Below are 23,955 nucleotides of genomic sequence, written 5' to 3'. Positions count from 1 at the left end.
TGGGGGGGGGGGGGGGGGGTGTCAAAGAAAACGACGTGTATTATTACACTTGGATTCAAATGCCCCTCCTGTGCTCGAGAAAAAATAAACAAACTAAATGGGGGATGAAACTCACCTGCTGAAGTCTTCAATTTTAAGATATGGAGATCTTAAAGCTGCAGCTGTGCGCCAGGAGAAATAAAAAGGAAGAGAAAAAGTAATACAATTACCCCCAAATACGCCAACAGAAATACAGTATTTTTGGGAAATAAACACATTAGCAGCACAAAAACATAAACCAACCTTTGACAACATGAGAACCTTGTTGTTTGGTGTAAGTCCTCTGCATTGAAAAAGGAAAATTTTAAGTAAGACTCATTAATCTTAAAGAGCAAATGTCAACAATTTCAAAAGTTCTTCTGTTATTTCTTCATAACCCTGACAGAGTTCATTCCATTTTATTGGAAGCTTCTTTAACTGAACTCCTATCTTTCCTGAATCTCAAAATGTCATTTTGCTTTTTACCAATTCATTCATAAAAGATTTACCTGCTCGATTTCTTGACATAAAGTTGCTATACGTGGATGTTTGGTGAAATTAAATCTTACCTCTGGCCTCTTGTGTTTCACGCTGAAGCTCTCTCGAGTCAGTTGTTTCAGGTATAAAAGCACATCTGATAGTACATTAAGGAACAATACAACATTTTCAAACACTGTTCTGTGCTTGTACTGGTAAGAACAAAAAACGAAGCACTCATATGGTGCCATCTGCTGTAAAAAGAGCTTCACAGCACTATAGATGTGAACACATCCAAGACAGACACAGACTTAAGAGCTTACATCGAATAACTTTGTACTGTTGATATGGAATTCCTCTGTGGTATACAAAAGGATACCATCCACATACAAAATCTTCACTCCCCACGATCGAGCGTTGGCCAAAACACTGCTACCCTGCAGTCGTTCCTACAACACACATCCATCAGAATCAAGTCAAGATGACAAACTGCGTCACTCTTCAGTATAATATCACCAATATCCACAAACAAAAACTTAAAGCCTGTACATTTACAAGATAAACCATATTCTGGCTGCATTGACTTACATTGTTGCGAATGGCTTTTTCAAGCAGAGCCTTCCCCCGGCTGCCACAAGCCTGAAGAGACAAGACACAGATTTACACTCTATTTCACTCTAGTAACATCCACAGTGATATTTTCCTAATGTGTCAGTGATGAAAAAAAGATTAACACAAACAGAATTTGTTTTTGAATGTAGCATTCTCATAATTTCTCACATGAACTAAAAAGCATCTAAGTATTTAACATTTTAATCCTAAAGCAAGAAATTTATACGAGTAAAGATAAATACAGAAATATTCACCGACACCAAAACAAATACTGAAATCATTCCAGCTGATTTTTGTGATGTCAATATATATTAATTAGGACAATTACAGATTATATAAAGGTTACACGAGTAACTGATGTTCAGTACCATTGGTCTAGGAGTTTCTGGGCGCTGTTTTTCACTGGTGAGGACACTCTCCCGACGCTTAATAGGATGTTGGGCTTCTTCATTTCTCCCCTTTGCCCCTCCCTTGGTAACCACACATCTCTCCTCCTTCAGAACCTCTTGGCCTCCAGTCACAACAAAGTTTACGTCCTTGTGCAGGAAACTTTCAACTCTCTTCAGCAGGGAAAAAAAAAGATCTACTCATCAGTTGCTGCTGAGAGACATCTTTCATAGTCAGAAGTTTAACTTGGGCTTCAGTAGGTGTACAACTGATGAAGAAACCAGTGTTAGTTGGGATGCTATCAGTTTGGCTAATACTCCAGTGAACTGTCTGCTGAAATCAGATCCATCAGACCCAAACTGCCACATTTTTCTGACACTGAAGTGTTTTTTTCCCTTACACAAAATTTTAATCTGACAAAGCAAGGCAGACGAATGACAGTGCAGCCAAATCATGCTATTTTTATTTAAAATGCCACTGCCTAGATCAAAGCCTGATGATAAGGCTTGTACACAAACAACAACCACTGTTCACAGCATATGTAAAAATCATAGGATCCACACAAGCTTACCCCTCCTAGTAGAGATATGGCCTCCAAAAGCAGGGCTGTTGGGCGTTTCTTCAAATTGTCAAGGTAAAAGGTCTTCCCCTCCAACTTCTTCTCCCCAGGACACAGTTTGCCTAGAAGGCCTCTCTCCTCTGCATACTGCTGCTTGTGCATGGTCCTGGGGCACTAAAGGAGCTCACAGCTTTACTGGAAAACACCAGAGTCCTACTTAAAGGAGGGAAGAAAACACGTGTTAATGAAATATTACAAGTCTGTATAATTAGTTGACAAAGAGTAACTAAAAATAATGTTTTATTATAGCTCTTCTTCTCTGCTAACTTTTTCTAATACCATTGCTTTCTCCAGAATTCTTTGAGCAACTTAATACAAGGTCGCCAAAGTGAAACAAGAGTATATCAACCCATAACAAACAGTTAAATATCACTTTCTCAGAGGCAAGATTGAGGTAATGGTCAAAACGTTTCAAAACAATCTTACAACTTGCCATGGAAAAGTTCATCAGAACATGCAGCGTTAGTTCACTATCAAACTACAGCAACAGTGCATGCATTAACATTGCCACCTTGCTATTTAGCTAACAAACTTAGCTGTGGTTAGCATAGCCTGGTAGCTGATCTCCGCTAGCTTAGCTTTCCTCAAAATAGACAACGCCGGGGCAAGAAAGAACAACTTTTGGCTAGTTTGTAATGAATATTAATCGTCTGGTAAATCGTTTCCCACATCTTCGCAGGGGGAAAAGGGAAATAAATACTTACGTTTAGTTACTTTGTTACAGAGCTGCGATAAAGAAATTGTGGCTACTGATTCACCATAAGGTGGAGAGGCAACCGCCGCTTTTTTAAAAACACTGGCGAAGACGTCAACGTGAAGTTAGCGTAACATCCGGTAACGCTGCCTTGACGTTCTTTTTACATCAGACACCTGTGATTATCAAATAGTAATATCACTGAGCAATAGGGTGAAACGAAATTAAAATCAACTTTGATTATCAGTCTGTTTCTTGCACAAGCCATCCTCGTACTTCCCCCTTAGAGTCAATTTCACGCTGTCTGCTGTGTTTTTAAGTTTTACATAAGGTTGTGACAGTACCGTAAACGCAGCACAAAGGCCACTGGTCACTTAACAATTTCGCTACTTAGTTCATTTTTAGAGCTGAGGTATTTTTCATAACAGTAAAAATGTGGATTTTATTCAACAAACACTCGTACATGTAGGCTTTTGCAACTGAAAGAAAAGGAGACCAAGCACAGAATGAGATGGACATCAATCATAAATATAGCCATGGTCTCTGTTCTGTTGTTCGTGGGTGCAGCTGTAGCTTCAAACAAGTATACAAGTATAATCAGTTGTAATTTGTGTATGTAAATTAATGCTCCCCATCAATTTATGTTCTTCCCCTGTCAGTTTCAACCAGCAGCTCAAACATTTTAGATACCACAGAAAAAAAACGCTCGCCTTTGCCCAGCAGGGGGCAGTGTGCCTGTAAATACAGTAATTCCAATGAAGTGCACTGGCACCTTCAATCTTTCTATTTGCCTGAGATCACATGAATTAAATATATTCATTATTAGTTGAAAATGAAAAGTTCCATCCACAGCATTATGCAAACTTATATTAACATCATGTTTTACAATCTGTCATGACACCAAATTTGTAAAATGTAAGACAGAGACAGTAAGACAAATACAAACTCTTTATTCAAAACATGCATTTTTGTTTTAACAAAGTGAAACACTGGCACGGTGCCAAGGGCAAGCCTTCATGGCATTTGAACTTGAAAATCTGAGTATGTATGGACCAATGACAAGGAATTCTTCATTTTAGGTCAAGAACAAAAAACGGCAGACTCACAAACTAATGCACCAATGGACTAAAACCTTCATAGCACAAACTTCAAACAAACATTACATATATCAAAGATTGTATCAGGTTGACAACAAGACACTGATAACAGTCTGAACACTTTATCAAAGCATTAAAAAGAATGTCTCTTCTCTCTTCAGAAAATAACACAAACACTGTAAAATTACCAACTGAAAACATTACTCTCTCATTTTTCTTTATAGCTGGGAACACCATCAGTCCACATCAAACCTGGTTTCAAGAAAATAAAAACAAAATTTTGCATATTCAGTGTTTTAACCCCTGGATGGTAATGAAACTAACCACACAGACAGAAGGACTTAGCTTGTTTTCAGTCCATAGTGACAAATATGAAGCAGCTTTTTGACTGTTTAAAAAGGCACATTGGGTTATAGTATGGAAACCTCAGTATATCCACACTGAATCAAAGACAGCAATAACTGTGAAATAAAACTGTAAAGCACAAGCTGAGGCCACGAACATTTGTTGTTTTCCCAGAAGTGGAGTGGTTTGTTTTAGACCAACTTTATATTTGAACTATTAAAAATCAAGATATTACTACATTAATAAAAACAACCACTTTTGCATACTTGTGTAAACTGTCATCAAAACTTTACATTACAGAAAATATGTGTGATATATCCGCAATAAAAGTGCTATTTATTATCAGTTTAGGTTTATGGAAGTGTGACAAAGTAAGTGTTTTGTTTTTAGTGGACAGAGCTAGCAGCGGGCTGGTACAAGGTGGTTCTTGGCACTAATTTTCACTTAGTATTTTAATTGCATGAATATCATTGAAAATAAGGTAAAGTGGCTGCCCTGTCCTTTTTCAATATGAATGTAAAGGAGGAGGAGATTAACGTTTTACGAATAACAAAAAGTCTTACGGTCTATACTTCAGATCCACTCAGAGCCCTTTATCACTCCATATTTGCTGCTACTACTGGTGCTGCTGCTGCCTCTGTCTGCATCTGCCTTGCTCGAGGCGTGTTTGTAGGCCTGCCGTTGTTTACGTTCACGGTGAGGCTTGCTGTGATTGTTACTGTGGCTCTGAAGCTGGCTGTAGGCCTGATTGTCAGCTCCCAACATTTTCTGAGGCTGATGGACGTCCTTCTGAGCGTCTCTGGGGGCATCTCCCATACCCAGGTTGTCATCATTATTGGTGTACTGTTGACGCTCCTCGTGGGCAATATTAACATGGTTCTGCCGGCATGCTATCTTAGCATTAGCAAGATCAGTAACGGGAAGTGGTTTTTCATGGTTCCCAGTAGATACCAGAAGAGGCTTGATGGCAATGTTGTACCCTGGTGGAGCTGATGGTGTATTCCAAGAATAAGGGTAGCTGCTGTAATCCTCTCCTCTCAGTTGTACCTCTTGAGGAGCCACTTGTCCCTCTGTCAGTCCGTACAACTCATCATTAGGAAGCTGCCCCCGGCGGGAGCGTACGATCTCACAGATGGTACCGATGCCCAAGTGAAGCATCTCCCATATATTGAGTACCAGGCAAAGCAGGGAAACTGCGTACATGATGAGGAGAAAGATAGTTTTCTCAGTGGGTCGTGACACAAAGCAGTCCACATTGTGAGGGCAGGGCTGGCTTGAGCAAGTGTAGGTGGGAGGTACTGCAAATCCATAGAGAACGTACTGTCCACACAAGAAAGCCACCTCCAGTGAGGACCGGGCCAAGAGCTGAAGCACATAAATGCGCATCAATCCATCTTCTTTGATACGCTTGCGCCCATCATGCCGTGCCTTGACATTTGTTTGCCCTTCACCACTTCTTCCTGTTGCTGCTCTACCACCGTTGCTCTCCACCTCAGCCATTTCATAGATCATTGGATCGTCCTCTTGGTCTTTCTCAGCCTCTTCAATGCCACTTTGCTGCTTTCTGGCTGCAAGATAGTGCTTCTTTTTCCTCCGTGAAAATCCACTCACCCCCCCACTGTCTTTACCCTGCTCATCTGCCCGAGCAATCTTGTTGACAGCGTAGCCCAGGTACATGAGTGAAGGTGTGGCAACCAGAATGATTTGGAAGACCCAAAATCGGACGTGTGAGAGTGGAGCGAAGGCGTCGTAGCAGACGTTCTCACAGCCTGGCTGACCTGTGTTGCAGACAAACTTGCTCTGCTCATCGTAGTAGATTGACTCTCCTCCTACAGCTGTCAGCACAATGCGGAAAACAATGAGGACGGTGAGCCAGATCTTGCCCACGAATGTGGAGTGGTGGTGGATTTCTTCCAGCAGGCGAGTCAAGAAACTCCAACTCATGGTAGTGGCATGGAAACTACAGTGAGAGGCAACATACACCTCCTGTTACTCACCTGTAGAGAAAGCAGAAATGGTTAACCTCTTTACATACATCCACATTAATATACACACTTCATTTAGATCTCCTTATAGTAAAATATTCTACCATTTAAAGACATGCACAATATCTCACCAAAACCAAGTAGACTTGTTCAGTTTACAGGCACTCCTTCCTTCCCTCCAGAGTCTGATACGTGAAGATTATTTAATAATCTGTCTTAATCTAGTTTTTTGTGTCTGTCTCTCAATTCATCTCTTCCAACATACACAGAATAAACAGACTAGTTTTTATTATACAAAGAAAGAGACCACCCATTGTTCTACCGTATTCACTAAGATTTTTTAGCCCCCTATGTTAGCAATGAAAGGTTTGAGCACTTAGCTCTTCTGCCAAAAGTAAAATGCACACTTACAAACCACCTAACATAGTTCACCATGGCACTGATTTGAAACACACCGCAGACAAGCACTTTGTCTTTCCTATACATGGTTATCAAACAGTGTATTTCTCCACAATAACAACACGTTTATCCTTGATTCTTTTAATAGCTGTTCCTTTGAGCGTATGTCTAAACATATCCTTGGCAATAGTACACAAAGGGAAGAGTAATGATGACGATGGAATGTCTAACCATAATTGCTATTGTTAACTGAATGCCCCTTTTCATTTTACATTAGATCGTTACAACATCTGACTATCCAGGTGTTTCAAAGCTATGGACATTTTCTCATCTCATGCCAGTTAAAGTATTATTGACATCATGTACTGATTGCATCATACGATTCATTGTTCAATGAATGGATGGAGCAATTAGACAAAAACAAAAACTAGCAACAGTCTTTGTATACGTGGTACATGCTAGCACAGTTGGGTGAACCATAATTAGCTAGAGAAGGAGGGCTGGAGATGCTCCGAGGCAGTAGCACACTAGATGGCTGGTTAATAGTCATATAGAGCAAAAGGAAGCAGCAGACACAATAGAGAAAGTGCAAAGGGTGGAATCACCATGTATGACTGAAATTGGTGCAGATAGTACACCTTCCTTGAGTTTTAGTTGTATTCATACCCAATAAAATCATTTTTATCTTCTACTGAACTACACCAAATTTACATTGTGGCTATTACTGCATTTAATGTTCTCTTTGGACAGGTTATACCAGTGGCTTTCAAAAGTTGTTGTCCAGGTGAGTTTATCTTTCTTAATGGAAAACTCTGTCAACTACATATTACAATGTTATGCTTTACATGCTGTATATTATTTATTTATTTATCAGCTTTATATCCCAAAACTTTTATCAATGCCACGCGACTGAAATTTTTTCTCACTGTCACTTTCTTCATGAAAGCCATACTGATGACAATGATTCATTGAGCCATTTATAACTGATCCAAAGCACTTTCATGAAAGCAGGTCCAGCTGCTGCTAACGTCAGAGTTTACAATGTTCCTCATGTCTCACTTTGTAAAGAAAAATAAAGAACTCCAGAGTGTCTCATTAAGAGTCACGTGGCTTCTAAAATTGCACATCTGGCCATGTTGTGTAATGTACTATTTGGAGACCCAGTAGCACAGCTATCACCACCCAAACACAAGTCTACCGGATGGCAAGAAACTGGGAACACTCCCTCTTAGAGCTCATTAGCAAAGCCCATCACGGTTTGCTGCACAACAATAGAGTAAAGCAAATTTAATTGCTTACCACTGACTCATGCATTTTTGGTCATAATAATCCTGTGTATACAGTTTAATAATTACCTTCAGAATAACATATACAAAACAAAAATTTTGGTTAATCGGTCATCTTAAATTAAAGGAATAACTGACTCAGTAACAAAATAGTCCGGTCAGGACCCTGCAGGACGAGCTCATTCCTATTGGTCTTGATAGTATTTTACTCACCAACCAAGTTATTACAGCAGATTTGGAGCCTGCTGTCAAAAAACAACTAAAATCTGTGGTAAGTGGACCAGAAAATAAACCCCACAGATACTGAATGTTTTTGCATGAAACTGCTAAGTCTCAAAATGTACCAAAGGCTCCATAGCCCAGGTTGCTAGCAGTGCCACATTGCATGTCTAAAGTTGGTACAGTGCACTTTCTCCAGATGTCTCCCAGCCCCAGACTAACAGCCTCCAGTCTCCTACAGTGCCAGTAAAAGAACTATTTGAGGAGTGTACGTTAAAGAGCAACCACCCTTATACATGCCTATCTAAGAAGGCTTCAAGCTGTGAATATGAAGGGTTGTGGTTTCCTTCAAAGTGCTTGAGGTGATGCACAACCCAAAAACTATCTTGTGAGTATGAAACGCTTAACTACTATTAACTTGAAAGACGACTGTAAAACCTTTTTTAAAGTATTTTTGGGGAGTATTTTTTTCTTGATGAGATACAGACCACACAACAGAACACTGACAGGGTGAAAAAGGGGAAATGAGAGGAACGAATGACACGCAAAAACGACCCTTACACAGATTTGAACCAGGTACGCTACAAGCTCATGGTCAGCATCTTAAATGCAACAAACACCTGCCATGTCGGACAGAGATAGTCAAGGTACCATAGCTTTGAAGGCTGATCCAGGGACACACGTTAGCGTATGATAATGTGGATTAAGATAGCACCAATAAGCAGGCTAACATTTAAAATGAGCAATAATGAGGACTACATTAATAAAAAAATAGTGACTGATAATAGCAAGCAGAATAAATCTCTACTTTTAAATCATACGCAAAGGCAGAAATCACCATCACCACCTTTCATACAAGTCCTAGACAACTTCCTAGAATAAAATAATGATATGCCACAAAAAACCTATGAAAAAGAACTGCAAGTGTAGTTACCCAAACTTTAGATTCAGCACTTTTCATCACTGTAACGAGTCTTCAAGACACGGAGCCTGCAGGGTATTCTGGGGTCACTTTGTGAGCCATCCACTCAAAATTGTCAAACCACACACAGATGATGCAGTATGTACAACATAATTTGATCTTGACACATGCCTCTGGCAAAGAGAGCTACTTTGTCTGTCTGCATGAAGTCAATAGAAGTACACTATGACTTGAAAACCATTAATTATCTAACTACACCGCTGGGATCTACCAGTATTGCTTAGAGGAGTCTTTTGTTATGTTATTTTACCATGGCAGTACACACAATCCACTGACAACTGTGTGCCTCGAGCGTATCTTTGATTTGATTACAAGGAGAGTTCTGAACAAAGTATGACAGAATCCAGGTTTCCAGCATTTATCTTGACCGAGTGATAATAACAAATAATAAAATCAGTTTGTGATGTAGCACATGTATTGGGTGAAAACTGTGTGGACTACAAATAAGCACACATACAGCAGTCGGCACCGGTCCTCCTTCTTACTTACTGCTTCAACTAATCACAATCATTTTAGTGTCCTTACATCACCAGCTCTAAGTCATCATTGTTATTACCCCTTTTCGTTGTATCCTTCTTATCTTCCTTTTTTTCCTGGCAAGAATTTTGAGATTTCAAACCCCATGTACCTGCAAAGAAAACAGAGATAACACCAAAAACATTTATTTAATCAATATATAATGTATATGTAATATAATAAAATGTTTTTGTTCACGTTTTAATTCATAAAGCCTACTCTTTATGACTCTTTCTCACTTACTGCTGAAAAAATACTGCAAATATAAAGGTTGCACTGCGGTTTCAAATCAAACAGCTCCAAAAAGGGGCTTATTATTAGATTGTTAGATTACGACTTTGTGTTGTACTTGCATTAAAATTCAGCACAAAGGATGATAAAAGGATGACATAGGTACTGCAATGAACAATAGATTAGCTAATCAATTTCACAGAAAATGAATCCTTGGCAAATTTGACAATAGATTCAAATAATTCGGTAGTTAATTCTTCAAAATGATTCAAACACTTTCTCGTTTAGCATTTGCGAATATGTTGTTTATCATTATTAACTTAGCTAAGTGAATATCTGCGAGTGTCTGAGTTGGGCCCAAGGAAATTATTATAGCGTATTTCACTTTTTTTCTCACGTCATGAACTAAACCTTTAACTAAAACAGATTAATTGGAATTGAAAATAGTAGTTGCACCCTGAGATCCCATGGACATTAAAAACTTCAACTGGAACATTAAGCTAACATCAACTTGACTTAACGTGACGTCAAAAAGTTATAAACTTTATAAAATTGCTCAATAATGCTTAGTAATGCCAATAAATTGTTATCAAGTGCATATGTCATTTATAATAAATTTAAAAGCTTGTAAAACATAACTGGCAAAGTTGATGTGGAGGTAACTTAAGATAACCAAACCGTTTGTTAAAGATGACTAGCTTACTCAGCTAACCTAGCACGAAGTCAAAATTCATCCCAAATGACCTGGAAATACACTAATTTCGTGGTATTTCTAGTACTTTACCTTGTCTTTACAGTCTTCTAGTAATTTTTCTTCAAAGTTATTTCCTCAAGTAACGGTAGACTGGCACTTATTTGCCTTCCTCACCACAGCAGCATCCTCACCGTTTCAGACGCACATTTGGAGTCGCTCCCATCCGCCAGAGAGCTGGACTGACGTTAGGACCTCACCAGTCAACCGGCAAAATACCGTACTATTGAGCAGGGGGAACAAAATCTTCATCCCCAAATTACAGAAAAACGTACAATATTGTCGTTCACTTTTTTAATATCCCCGAAGTTTCAGGTGAGTGAAGCTCTTCTTAATTAAAGTGTTATATTTAGTTTTAATCCTTGAGACTGGACTGGAGAGGGAGAGAGAGCTTGATGGTGTGAGCAGAGGAAGACAAACTGGCTGGTGCAGGGCAAGGAGGGGTTTGTATGTGCGTGTGTGTGTGTGTGTGTGTGTGTGTGTGTGTGTGTGTGTGTGTGTGTGAGAGAGAGAGAGAGAAGAGAGAGAGAGAGAGAGAGAGAATGAGAGAGAGTAAGTTAAACATCATAAAGCATTTTTATTATTGAGATTGTTTTAAAAGGCAAAAAATAAATGCCAAGGTCCTGGTTTACCGTCATTTTCTGCATCATGCAAATGAATACCTTTCTTTACATACATGTATCCATTTAATACAAATCTTTTTTTTTTTTAAATATCATGAAAGTTGCCTGCTGTTTTTTTTTCTTTTGTGTTATGATCATTAGTCAGCAGGTTCAGGTACAGGCACATGACCTACAATTAGTGTCACTGGCTGTATATGTCACCTTTTGACCTGCAGTTGAATGAAAAAAGTCTTCATGTTTAATGTTTCATGAAATACCAGTTCTAAAACTATCTAAAACATTGCACAGCCACAGTCATCATGGAGATGTGGAAGATTATCCAGTGACAAACAAAGACTTTGTCATTCACACACTTTCAATGGCAAATGTATCCACCCCAGACAGGGCAGTTGCACATCTGCTGCTTTATCAACGACTTGTGGTTAGAGAACATTCAGTGAAGCAAAGCATGTCAAAAATGAGTTGTTAAACATGTCACTAACCGACATCTTTTTGTGTAGAATGCTATGGTTCATTGCAAAATATCTAGTTTGCTCCAGTTCCTTCTAGTCAAGCTGAGTCATGAGTCAGGGTTTCACGCAAAGGGCAAAGACAAGACTTTTCAAGACAACACATACTGTATATTTACCACAGTTTTCTCTTAGACTGAGTCTGAGAGTAAACAATCACCAACGGTTTGTTTCATCTTCTTCCATCAGGCTTTGGATACAAATCGTAGATCTGTAAAACTTGTGTTGTCAGGAGCATTTTGCCTTCTGCTACCACGCAATGCACCCAACAAAAAAATGGGCGCTCCACCGATTTTACACATAGAGGTCAGTTTATTCATCATAGAGAAAGACTGCCTGAAAAAAAGAGCTATATAATGTCACCTGTATTTCTGATGGCAGCTTTCTAAAGTCCCAGAAAATAACAGATGATATGATCAGCCAGTGCACAAACTGGGGGTGTGAAGTTTAAAGATGAGTGCAGTTAAAAAGCAGGGAGGCTCTAATGAAAAACACAGTGTAGTTGCATTGTAGGAATCCATTGTTTTTGGAATCATACTAGAGATTTAAAGTCGGGATATCTCGACTTCTGCTTCTTCAATTTTGATGATTTTTTTCACAAAAGCTCCTCTCAGAAGTCCCCCCGCTTCATGGAAGTACAAAATTAAAGGAGTTACCCTTTTAATAACACTTTTTGGCTACTTTTGCCCAAAGGTTTGGTTTTGATATATTTCAGCTACATATTTTACCTTGCATTCCCCATAAGATAATATATTTTATAGCCTAATATCCCTCACTGAATGGCCTCTGTTCATTTTTCCTCACACTGCTACAGCTTTAGCAGATAACACATGAATACAGGAGGACTTCTCACGTCACACTGAGGTTTATTTGTGATATTAATCATCTGCAAGGACATGCAGATACAATTCAAACATTGTTTTATTTTCTGTGGCTGTAAAAAAAAACAAAGTCAAAGAATCTCTTTCTACCGTTCATCTCAAGGACATTTAGACAAATGTCAGCTCACACAGCCCACACCTCCCTCATCCTTCCCTCTCCATCTGTTGCTAACTGACTGTTTCTTTCAGGGAGTGCCACTGCTCAAAGCCATTAGTTTGACTTTTGGCTGGCATTGTATTCCTAAACTATCAGCAAAAGAATCGAGCACAGAGGAGTGGAAACACTCACAACCCTAATCAGCCTGATAGCATTTTGGCATAGGAAGCTCACATCCTAATTCAGAGTGACCTCTTACAAGCCTCAAGTCCCTTAACTGAGTTATCTTTCACCTCAGAAGGCGTAATTGAATGGAGAAAAATCAATGAGGTTATCCATAAAAGCAATCATCGGATAGCACTGGCAATTTAAAGCGCTTCAACAGTTGAGTGTCTACTGTTATTGGTGGGGGAAGGGCTGTATCAGCTGGTATCTGGATATTGACAGGGAGGTACAACAAGAGGCGGTGAGGCTGTCATTGACGAGTTGGAGATCCTCAAATACGATTCGTCATCATTCTCCACAAACTGATGTTAATTGGGTTTTCTACCCACTCACTTACCTCTGGGGGTCATTGGAAATTGGGTTGGGCAGCAACTTATCTTTTGCCTATTTAACCTTAATAGACACAGCATGTACTCTTTCCTTAACAATGTCAGGCCCAATATGACCTAAATTGAAGGATCAATCCTGGTAGGATCAATTGAGCTGAGAGTTGCAGACGCTAACAGAGAGGTTTTCCAAAGAGTGATGGCTAAATCATATTGGAAAGAGAAGAGGTGGACGATATGTACATAATAAAAGCAGAGGGAGTGAGGGCTACAAGTGTTTTGTACAGTCAGCTTACAGTCAGCCAGTGACATTATCATTATGGGTCCTGGACTGACAACAGAAAATATAATGGTAGACAACAACAATGACATGGAATCACCCGAGGGGTGAGGTGACAGAATAAATCAGAGAGATGGAATCGGATGTGGAGGGAGAACAATGTTGGAGAGATTGAATGCAAGGATAGATGTCTATGTTTTATCTGATTTGACAGAGGCCAAACTAGAAAAGAAGTAGGCATTATAAAGGAATGCAGAAACGGGGTTATAGCAGGTGAAATGAATACAAAATGAATTGAACTCCAAGCAGCTTAAAAAAGCTGAACCAACACATTACTTGTCTGACTTCAGCAGCGTCTCAGACTCACATGATGACATGGAGCCCACACGAACACCACGTCATCTCTGCCACCACAGCCTTTGAGCCATTGCTGTCATATTGTCATAAATTCACAGCAGCACTACTGTTTACGCCAAAGAATTCATCCTTCTGTTCTTGTCACTTGGTTTTCTAATTAATCCAGTGCAATACATCTCCCTGATAGCTTGAATGACTGGTGTATTGTAAGAACTGACAGAAGTCTGTCACTGCACAGGACCCTCCTGAGCTTTGATAAAGGTACTCAGATTTGGCGCCATCTTCTGGTCGAGATGTACACAGAAGTTATAATTTGTACACACAAACCAGTAGTTCTCAATTTATTTTGGCTTGTGGCCCCTACAAAAAACGCTATGTCCTTTTGTGACCCCTCACCAAAAGATTATTACTTTATTTAGGGGCATCTCAATTAAAGTGGGTATTTCTTGAAGGAGTTTTATTGGCATGAAGAGGTGAAAAAAAATCAAAAATATTTCACAAGAAAACTAGAATTACCTCCTGACGGTTGTATGCCTCCACCAATCAGCCAAGTTGCAGAAAATACTTTCACAACCTCCCACCCCGAATCACAGCACTGAATAATGGCCAGAAGTGTTTTTGCAGAACATTATGATGTCACAGTGAAGTTGATCTTAGACCGTTTGGATATAAAATGTCATTACTTCATTTTATCCTCATAGACATTTGAGTTAAATTGTGTCATAATTAGTGAATGAATTTGTGAGTTGTGGCCAAAAACCTGTTTTGTGAGGTAACCGTGAACTTGACCTTTGACCTTTGACCTTTGACCACCAACTTCTTATCAGTTCATCCTCAATTCCAGATGAATGTTTGTGCCAAATTTGAAGTTCCCTTAAACCATTACTGAGATATGGACGGACTCTGGCCCCTGAGTGACACCGGAGTTTTTCTTCCTCAATCTTTTAAAGGGTTAAGCTTATTGTTACTTCTCTCTTATGTTCGACCTTCACGGTGCAGAATGATGTATGAGCAGAGTTTGACACTAGAAGGCTGTTTGAAAAATAAAGTGTAGAAATCTATGACAGACAAATTATTATTCAAAGCAGAGTATCTTTATATGTCATGTCAGGACATGTCTGGAGGGGACCTTTAATCATAGTCAGGTTTTCGCTGGGAACCACTGCGAACTGCAAACTGTGCGACTTAAGCTCAGATTTTCAAACTCAAAAGGTTAATTCGCAAAACTGAATTTCACAGCCTTTAGGCAAGTGGTTTTTCACTAAATTCTTTCTTGAGCTTGACAGACACAGTACGTGTTCATATCACAATCACAGGAAGCTAATGTTTGTATCCCTCAGTTTTCTCTTGCTATGATGGTGGTTGACACACTGTATGTGTAAAACAACACAGGAAATAGTCTGGTAAAAGATACACTACTACAGTAGCCATACCTGTTCAATGCAGCCTTAAAAAAACAGCAAAGATGCATGTGTTTGACTCCACTGGAAATCCATACTCTGGTCGTGACAGGGGTGGATATATTCAAATGACAAATTTCAGCAGAGCCTCACTGAATAAAAGGACACTGATCTTAGACCATAACTCACAAGTCTGCGTCTTCTTCTGTATTTACAGGTGGAACTAATTAATGTGACTTTAGCCTTAAAATGCTTGTGAAAATACTTATCCAGGTCGGAGGAGAAAGCCACTATTGCATTGTGAACTGTTATCGTCCCTTGGCATTTCGGTTATCTAGTCATACCATCCATATCTACTCCCTATCTACACCCAGCAGTCTGCATCCACTTTGAGTGACTGCCCTGGCGTCTGTGGTGACACATTTATTCATCTCATCTCTTATGTCTTCTCAAATCATCACATCTCAGTGCTGCTGTCCATCTTTCCTCTCCTCCCTCTATACTTGCTGACTGTCTTTCCACTGACCCTGCCACCCCCACACTTCTGTCTGCACCCTCATCCATTCTCCTCTAATCCTGCTTCTGTCTTTACTCTGTAGTTTGGCTGTCTGAAGTCCTGCGAGTTGAGAAAGTGGCTTGGATGACTCCTCTCACTCCGGGTCACCTCCGCCCTCCCTCCACTGCTTCTGCTTCTGCTGCTAAATCAACATGTCACCTACTTTGAGACAAAGGATTACATGCTCACTGTCCCTTCCCCTAAATCACTCCCCCATCCTGTTTTTAATTTTTTTGACACTGTCTTGACATTGTCTCACCCTAAACTTAAAACAGTGACATCAGCAAATACATACCAGCATCACGCAATTTATTTCCTCTCAAAATATCTTGACCCAAATTGGCTCCTTTCTACTGAGACGTTATTGGTCTCTTAAAATGCTAATTTTGCTTTTTAATGTTGTCATCTTCCTTAACACTCCATCTCAACTGACATATCCCACACTATTTTCAAGAATACATTGACCCTTTCCCACAGCATATTTTTATTATTGTGTTTCATTGGCCTAATTTACAGTAGGCTATAGTTCACTCTTTCCTTTTACCAAAACAATGTCAACCTGAGGTCCTTTCAGTACCTGAATTGTCTCTTTTAATATCACATGATCTGTTTGATTCAGTCATTTAGTCTTTGAAATTTCACAAAATGGTGAAACATGGTGAAAAAATTTTGAAAAATGTCCAGTCCAAATAGTGGGAAATATTCACAAATGTATATATATATATATATATATATATATCAATCAATCATAAAATCATTCTATTTCATATGAAAATACTGTATTCCAAATGCATATTAAAGATGAAAAAAATGTGTTGATTAATTGATTAGTCAATCAACAGAAAAATGATTTATCGTCATTAAAAGTATTTTTTTAAGCAAATATCCCTCAATATCCCAAGATAAAGTTTCTCATTTTTGAATATTTGCTGCTCCGTTTGAACTATATAGCCTATATATCATCATATATAGGCTATATGATGATGATGATGATGATGATGATGATGATGAAGATAATCATGAGCCTAATTGACCGTTCAGGGATATAACTGTGAGATAATAGTTTATCATCACAGTTATGAAGCACACAACAGAAAACAGATGAATCAGATAATGGCTTTATATTCCTGGTACAATGATGCATTACACACATACTTGAAGTTGTGATTAGAAGTACATTCTGCAAAGATACAGCAAACCACAAAAAAGGCAGCATATTTGGTTGTTGTGTCGTTGTCTTTAAAATCATATTAAGAACAATATCGTTTAAGGATGTGGGGTCATTTCACATCCCAGAAAATGTCAAATGTCAAGTTTTTCTTCCTGTTTAAGATAAAATCTATTTGTCATGATATCAAGTATAGCGCTTAATTATTGCACAAAACTCAGTGGAAGTCTTACTGGTACACAGACAGTTAAAGTAAACTGAAGTACCTGTGTTACACTTTTAATGATTCTAACATCAGAAGGAGTAAAGCTCACAGAACTTTAGTCTCCTACTCACAAAGCATGAATGGATTAGATTTAGATCTCAAAGAATTTCAGGGTCAAACTTCAGCTGCATTAATTTTTAATCACAAATGAACACTTTGTTCTTAGAGCAGCAAATCTGAAAGTGCACATAAACACATTTCCATAAATATAGATTATTACTGTTAGGTTAGCTTGTTAACACTTTCTTCTCTACTCCCTGAGAAATTAAAACACTGGTTAAAGTAAATCTCCAGCACTTACACAGCATTATGTTGTTTTTCAAGGCTAGAAGTATTTCATTAATTAGCAAACGCTTTTCATCAGCACCCACACCTTCTTACTGGTAACTGTAACGGCTTGACGAAGATGTACATGAATCTATATTGTTAGAGATATTTAAAATACAAAATGGATACAAATATACACTCAAATATTTTGTACTACCTCTGGCCTGAAGTCACAATATCAGCAAACCCTAGATAGGCTGCAAAAATCAACAGATGTACAGTACACATGTAGGAATTTAGGCCGCTTATTGTAAACATGATGGAAAAATGACAATAGGACCCTGCAACACAATATTCCCCCAGTCCCTGAATTTGAACATAATAATAAAATGCTAAAAACAGATTCAGTGAATACAACTGCTCTTCTATATATTCTTAAATACATTTCCCAGTCCCTGTCATGAATTTAGTGAGGCAAAATGAGGTTACATGTTGAGTTAATTCTGCAAATATATACCAGAGAGGCTGATGCCAACACCATTCTCTCACACCACTGTACTTGAACTGGGAATACCTTCAAACATAAAGAAGATGTTGGACTTCTTAGAGAACATAAATCTTCCCCAACGTATTCAGCCTTTTATCAATACCAATATTCAATACGAATATTCATTATAAGAGGATTAAGTGAGTGCTAACTAATGACTACACAAACAGAATTTAAAATCTTCAATTGGTGCATTTCATTACAGTTTATTTCATTGTTTCAGAGACACAGTGTATAATAGTGGGGCCAAAGTGCAGGCATATGGCTACAGCGTTCCCTTTGGATCACATGCTGGTGTAGATTACGTCTGTATAATCAAGCCCTAGATTAGGTATCAGTAATGAGTGGTTCAATAGTGCACAGGTAGTGTGCCTGCCTCTCTGTCACCTTATCCCTGCTCTACACCGTTCTTGTCCTTGCCCGACACAACATGTGTGGTCTTTTGTTCCAGATAGTGCTATAACACCTGATCCTAGTTATGCGTCCATTGTCGAGGCCTTGGATGAAGTGTTAACGTGCTTTGAACTAGAAGAAGAAGCCATTCAACACAGAGACCCTCCAGAGATGGAATAGGTTTAAGTTGTTGTTCTTGGTCAGTAAAATCTCTGCACTCTATAACAGCACATGTGACCCAAAATTCCACAGCTAACATTGCTCAAAAATGTCAGCTGCAGTGAGATGTTGAAATGTAAAGCAAATTACATTCACATTGAAGGGGATTGGTGTGTTAAATGAGCTGACTGCATTGGATTTAGTTCCACTCCAGAGCAAACTAGACACAATTTTGGTTAAGAAGACCTTTAGTATCTTGATCAGACTTTAGAATCAAAACTTAGTGCATCATTAAATACTGCATATCTCCATTATTGATCCTGATAATCTTAACTACTGAGCTTATCTATTTGCATTCCATTGGGAGTCCTGTCCTGCATACTGCACCTACTACTGCCTAACATTGTATACACACTTAATACCCAATAATTAAGTAGTTCTCTACACTTAGACAAATACGTTTTGGGAAAAATGCTCAATCTCGTCCTTGCTGAGAATTACATGAAAAATACCACTCTCTTTCAAAATATGCTGCTGGTTAGCTTAGCATAAAATTTCTTGACCGGAATGAGTAACTTCCTGGAGTCTGGCTGAGATTCAGGTTTCACTGTCAAAAAGAGTTTTACAGGTGCTAGCAGGTGGATTTTGTTACTTGTAGAATGGTTAAGCTAAATTTTTCCTCCTGTTTCCAGTGTGTGTGTCTTAAGCTAAGCTAACCAGCTGCTGGTTCCAGCTACATATTTTACCCTGATCATCACATCCAACTCTCAGCAAGAAAGCGAATAAGCTTATCTCCCAAAACGTCAAACTATTCCTTTGAAACATTCGATTCAAATAGATGCACACTGTTTGGCTACATCTTTATAAGTTGTAACAAGTGTGGCTAATGTAAAATCATGCATACCTGCTGGTCACCAGTACTAGGGTTGGTGCACCTTTGTTATATTTTCCCCCTTCTTTCACGCTCTCTTTCACACACACATACACACACACACACACACGCGCGCACACACACACACACAAACACACCCATCTCATCTCTCCATTATTTTCTTCAGGTTGTGCACAATGTCCTCACCGCTGGCCCAAGGAACTACATTTGCCTTGAACATGGCTTCCTGGGACTGCTGCATCCCCTGCAGCAGCCTGTGCATGGGGAAGTCCCTCCTGGGGAAGGCCGTGTCTCTGGGCCCCAGAGCCAGAGAGGGACAGATGTCATTGGCCCCATCTCCAATATAGAACACCCTCTGGAAGGTGGCACCACCACGCTCCTTTTGCCGAGCCGCCAGATACTCCCGAAGGATCACCTGCTTGCACATGTTGTCAGGACATCGGGAGCACGAGTGGGAGTGGAAAGGGAGCAGCACGAGCCGACCAGTTGCATCAAAACTGGCCGGGTTTGTAAAAATCTTCCGAAAAAGGTGATGCACCCCAGCACGCTTCAGCCACGTCTCAATGAAGTACATGTTGGCGTCTGAGACCACCACTAACTCAAAATCATCCTGGTGGCTCTGCAGATACTGGAGGAGGTTCAGGAGGCCAGGCGTTGGTGGGATCCTCTCTATTGATGAGTGGATGGAGTCCTTAGACACACCCTCCTCCGCCATGTAGGCCAACACCTTCTGCATCTGCTCGTTGTAATGCCCCTCCCTGTAGCTGTTTTTCAGCCAGTCAGGGAGCCGCTGGCCGGGAAGAGCACGCACCACAGCATCATCACTGCTCTCATTGATGATGGTCTCATCAAAGTCGAACAACACCAGGAAGCGCTGTTCCCGTGGCACCGCATGAGTTAAGTTTGATGGAGCTGTCATCTTTGGTGTCTGGAGAAAATAGTGAGTGGTCCCGCTCTGAGAAAAGGGATGAAACACAATCATAAAGTTGTTTTTTTTCAAAGACAACTGATACTGTACAGAACAGTAGTGTGTTATTGCAACCCACTCTAAAAATAAAATGTTAACGGCAGGATGCCAAAACATCACATCGCTGTGTACAGGGAATGAAAGCGCACTGAAACATGCATGGGTTAAGGAAACATCAAAATGTTTAAATACTCTTTATTATGCTGTAAGCTACTGGGTAAACATTTACAAGACACAAGACATTTACAACATTTACAAGAGGAAAGGAAGAGAGCAAAGTTTAAATTAAACAAAAGCAACACATAAACAGGATGCCCAACATGTTTAAATGACTGTGCTGATATGCAACACACAGTCATACACTTCCTATCCTGATAGCACTTTTCCACAGAGACATTTGTTCATTCCTTTAGGTTTGGGGGGGGGGGGGACGACTCACTCAGACATTTGTTTATATATTCAGCATGTCTCAGCCAGATAATGGACCAATCCCAGTTCCATATTAACATCGCCAATATATTTGTAGCACAGGGCTTCCACTGTTGGACACGTGTTGTAACTTGAGTGAAGCGGGAGCTGTTATGTCACAGCATACTTTTACCATAAGTGGAACAAACATGAGGGGCAATGTCAAGTCAGCAATGGTGGGATGTAAAAAGCGAATCTATCTGTACACTACAGGACAGTTTCAATTACTACGTTTGGGGAATTTGTATTTTATGCTACTTTATATTTCTACTCCAATAAACACGAGTAATTGCACTTTTTTACTCCTACTACAAAGCCAAAACACAGTGAATACAAATTTGGTCAAAAGTGAGTTATGGAAAGAATATTTGATTAGCCTAGCTTATCAGGGTAGCTTTAAATACCATATTTATATGAATTTAGCCTAATTAAATATTATTTAACGAAGCTAACTCATTAGAAGAAAGTGGTTGAAGATATTGTAGAGAATACATTTTCGCTGCACCCTTTAGATTGTCGAAGCATCCAGTGCACTTTCTGTAAATGTTTTTAGCCTTTGATGTTAGGTTTTGGACAATGATCAATAATTATGTTTTACACTTTATATATCTGTCCCCAGTTTGTCCTCCTTACTTCAAAGCCTTTTTTTTCTCAACTTCACTGTTTCTGCAGTTACTAGACATACACATACAAAACACATGATCATGTTATCAGATGACACATTCTTGTAGAATACACTAACAGAATATAAAGTAGTTCAAATTACCTCAACCTCGAAGAGATACAACATTAATATTGTATTAATTTATCAGTGACCTCAAATAGTAATAATAAAACACTGGCACAATAATATTCTGCATGAGTACCCTGCTATTGATACTCTTGATGATATGCACTTTTTCTTGTAAGTGATTTTGTTTCACAATATGTCTCTACTTTACTTATAGTACGTCAAAGGTCTGAGAAGGGACCTGCCCTGACAAGGTTCAGATAATGTTGCTAGATCAGCCTGTTCGACGAGCAGCTTGCACAATCTATTAATGCAAACTGTCTACATCCACACATCGCTGTAGCAGAAGGCACTAGGATTATGCCTCTGACCCTATTGCCTCATAAAAAGTGGAAAGTGCTGCCAAATGATAACATTGACCAGAATGAGTTTGGGCCCAAAGAACATACCACATAATCATCAAACAAACAGCCTTAAAAATAATTGTATATATTACCTTGTATGTAAAAACACACACATAAAAATATGTTTTGTATAAATTACACATAAATATAGGTATTTATATGCAACCTTTTGGGTTTGCAGGGAAGCTTGGCCTGTATGGACATGAGGAAATGCATAGCCTACATACCTTTTTTTTTTTTTTTTTACTGACAATGTCAGCTCATTGACAGTGAGACCAGCTGGTTTGGTGCTCAGGGATCTAAATGTCCTGTAACCTGCAGTTTGGTTGCACGGACGCATTGTGCCAAGTGAGCGTGCGCCTGGTCTCCAACAGTAACTACATTATTAATAGGACATATTTACACACTAAGCTATCTAATTTTAACCCCGGAGCGCTATTCCTGTACGAGAGGTTACCACTGAAAGTCATTAGCGCGGCTGTGTCAGGAGTCGTTAGGCTGACCGGGTAGAGGCTACTGCACGTCCTAGCGGCAAAGATTAAAAGGCACATTCAAACAGTAAAATCATACACAGAGCAAAAGAAGCGGAGAGAAACCCGTTGGAGGGTTAAGACAGAAAAAGAGGCCTACCGGTGGCGAGCATAAGAGCGGGGATGGTAGGCTAGGTGCCCGGCTCCGGCGACCGTATCCCAGTCAGCATAAAGATTTTTTAAAGGAGACTCCCTCAGCAGCACAGAGGGTATTCCCATTTAAAGCCGCTGCGTCAAGTTGACCCGAGCAAGCATCCGCCTTCCCCTTTCTAATTAAAAGCACCACAGAATAACATTCACTTTGGAAGTAATTTACAAAAAGAGAAAATAAAAGTGTAATTCAGTTATATGTATGGAAAATCGTTTTTTGGGTTTTTTTTTTTTTTTTACTGGTTCCCACTGGAATTCAAATGCAGGTAAAATGGAAGAAAACAGTGAGTAGCAACTCAAAATGTTTTCTTTGTAAAATATTATGTCTGAGCTGTTGTATTGGATTGTGTTCAAGTTTACAAGTGTACCTAATATCTCAAATACAACTGAAATGGTTATTTTAAAATGAATTTTGTAATTGTTTTTTTTTTAACACAATTGAGTAAATTCAAATATGGTGAAATCACCATTCAATTGTATGCATGTTAGTAGCAAACTTAACAGTTGTTCCAAAAGTTACAAATTTAGTATGTGTGAAAAAAAAACTTAAGTATTAATTCTCTTTCACCTGGGATTCGAAGGAGATGCTTCCACCTTTCTTAATGTTGTTTCCCACTGGCTTCTCCACCACAGCAGTTCAGTACCACTGATGTAACTATGTCATAAGGTACAGTGCTGTAAATTGTTTAGTGATTTTATATTCAAAGTACATTTTAGTCTGATAACAATATTAACAGATCCACTAATAACTGAGATGATTGAAGATTTAACATCTGTTGCCCTGCAGAAGAGCCACATGCTGTAGTTTAAACATATGTTGTCACTTTGGCATGTGCTGGAAAGTTCCATCTAAAAATACATGACGGCATTTCTTTCGAGTCAGCAGCAGCTACAAGTATAGGACTGCCATTCACTCCAGACAGCTTAGGGTTAAACAAAGGGCATCTTCTAATTTCACAAGACCATGTCAAGTATCTGAACTACAAAAGGCTGGAAAAACTAAGATAAATGTCTAGATTTACATTCTGCTGATAAAGAAGAAGGAGATAATGAGCATAATGTTATCACTGCATCAGAACATCAGCTCAGCTCAGCTTCCCCACCCATTATAAACACACTGTAGTCTGTATGTTCAGATATTCA

General features: G+C 39.2%; 3 protein-coding genes across 4 annotated transcripts in view; all 3 read right to left on the bottom strand.

The window, feature by feature from the left end:
* The window catches only part of dbf4b (DBF4B-CDC7 kinase regulatory subunit), a 6,970-nt gene extending 4,049 nt beyond the window's left edge, over positions 1 to 2,921 (bottom strand). The window contains exons 1-8 of one of the 2 annotated variants that reach the window (XM_023409076.2): positions 2,818 to 2,921; positions 2,066 to 2,269; positions 1,476 to 1,667; positions 1,084 to 1,134; positions 875 to 944; positions 588 to 652; positions 283 to 322; positions 116 to 161 (exon numbers count right to left, since the gene is read on the bottom strand). In XM_023409076.2, coding sequence (XP_023264844.1) covers positions 116 to 161; positions 283 to 322; positions 588 to 652; positions 875 to 944; positions 1,084 to 1,134; positions 1,476 to 1,667; positions 2,066 to 2,215 — 614 coding nt within the window. In that variant the 5' untranslated portion in view covers positions 2,216 to 2,269; positions 2,818 to 2,921. The remainder of the gene's footprint in view (positions 1 to 115; positions 162 to 282; positions 323 to 587; positions 653 to 874; positions 945 to 1,083; positions 1,135 to 1,475; positions 1,668 to 2,065; positions 2,270 to 2,817) is intronic. The other variant, XM_023409077.2, reaches the window with a different exon arrangement.
* An 837-nt stretch (positions 2,922 to 3,758) lies between these two features.
* On the bottom strand, positions 3,759 to 6,241 carry LOC111657098 (gap junction gamma-1 protein-like). Its single transcript, XM_023409090.2, has one exon. The coding sequence runs from the start codon at positions 6,191 to 6,193 to the stop codon at positions 4,823 to 4,825; it is 1,371 nt and encodes a 456-aa protein (XP_023264858.1). The 5' UTR covers positions 6,194 to 6,241; the 3' UTR covers positions 3,759 to 4,822.
* Positions 6,242 to 16,974: 10,733 nt separating this feature from the next.
* On the bottom strand, positions 16,975 to 22,866 carry LOC111657148 (putative phosphatase phospho1). The gene is made up of 2 exons (XM_023409202.2): positions 22,763 to 22,866; positions 16,975 to 20,518 (listed from the first exon to the last, which is right to left on the bottom strand). Exon 2 carries the CDS (start codon positions 20,480 to 20,482, stop codon positions 19,706 to 19,708), a length of 777 nt encoding a protein of 258 aa, XP_023264970.1. The 5' UTR covers positions 20,483 to 20,518; positions 22,763 to 22,866; the 3' UTR covers positions 16,975 to 19,705.
* Positions 22,867 to 23,955: the final 1,089 nt, after the last annotated feature.

Source organism: Seriola lalandi, unplaced genomic scaffold (assembly GCF_002814215.2).
Source record: "Seriola lalandi dorsalis isolate HSWRI2012SDOR001 ecotype SW California unplaced genomic scaffold, Sedor1 jcf7180002054383, whole genome shotgun sequence".
Taxonomy (NCBI): domain Eukaryota; kingdom Metazoa; phylum Chordata; class Actinopteri; order Carangiformes; family Carangidae; genus Seriola; species Seriola lalandi.
The sequence above is the reverse complement of the archived record's forward strand: the minus strand, read 5'-3'. Positions and strand labels throughout refer to the sequence as shown.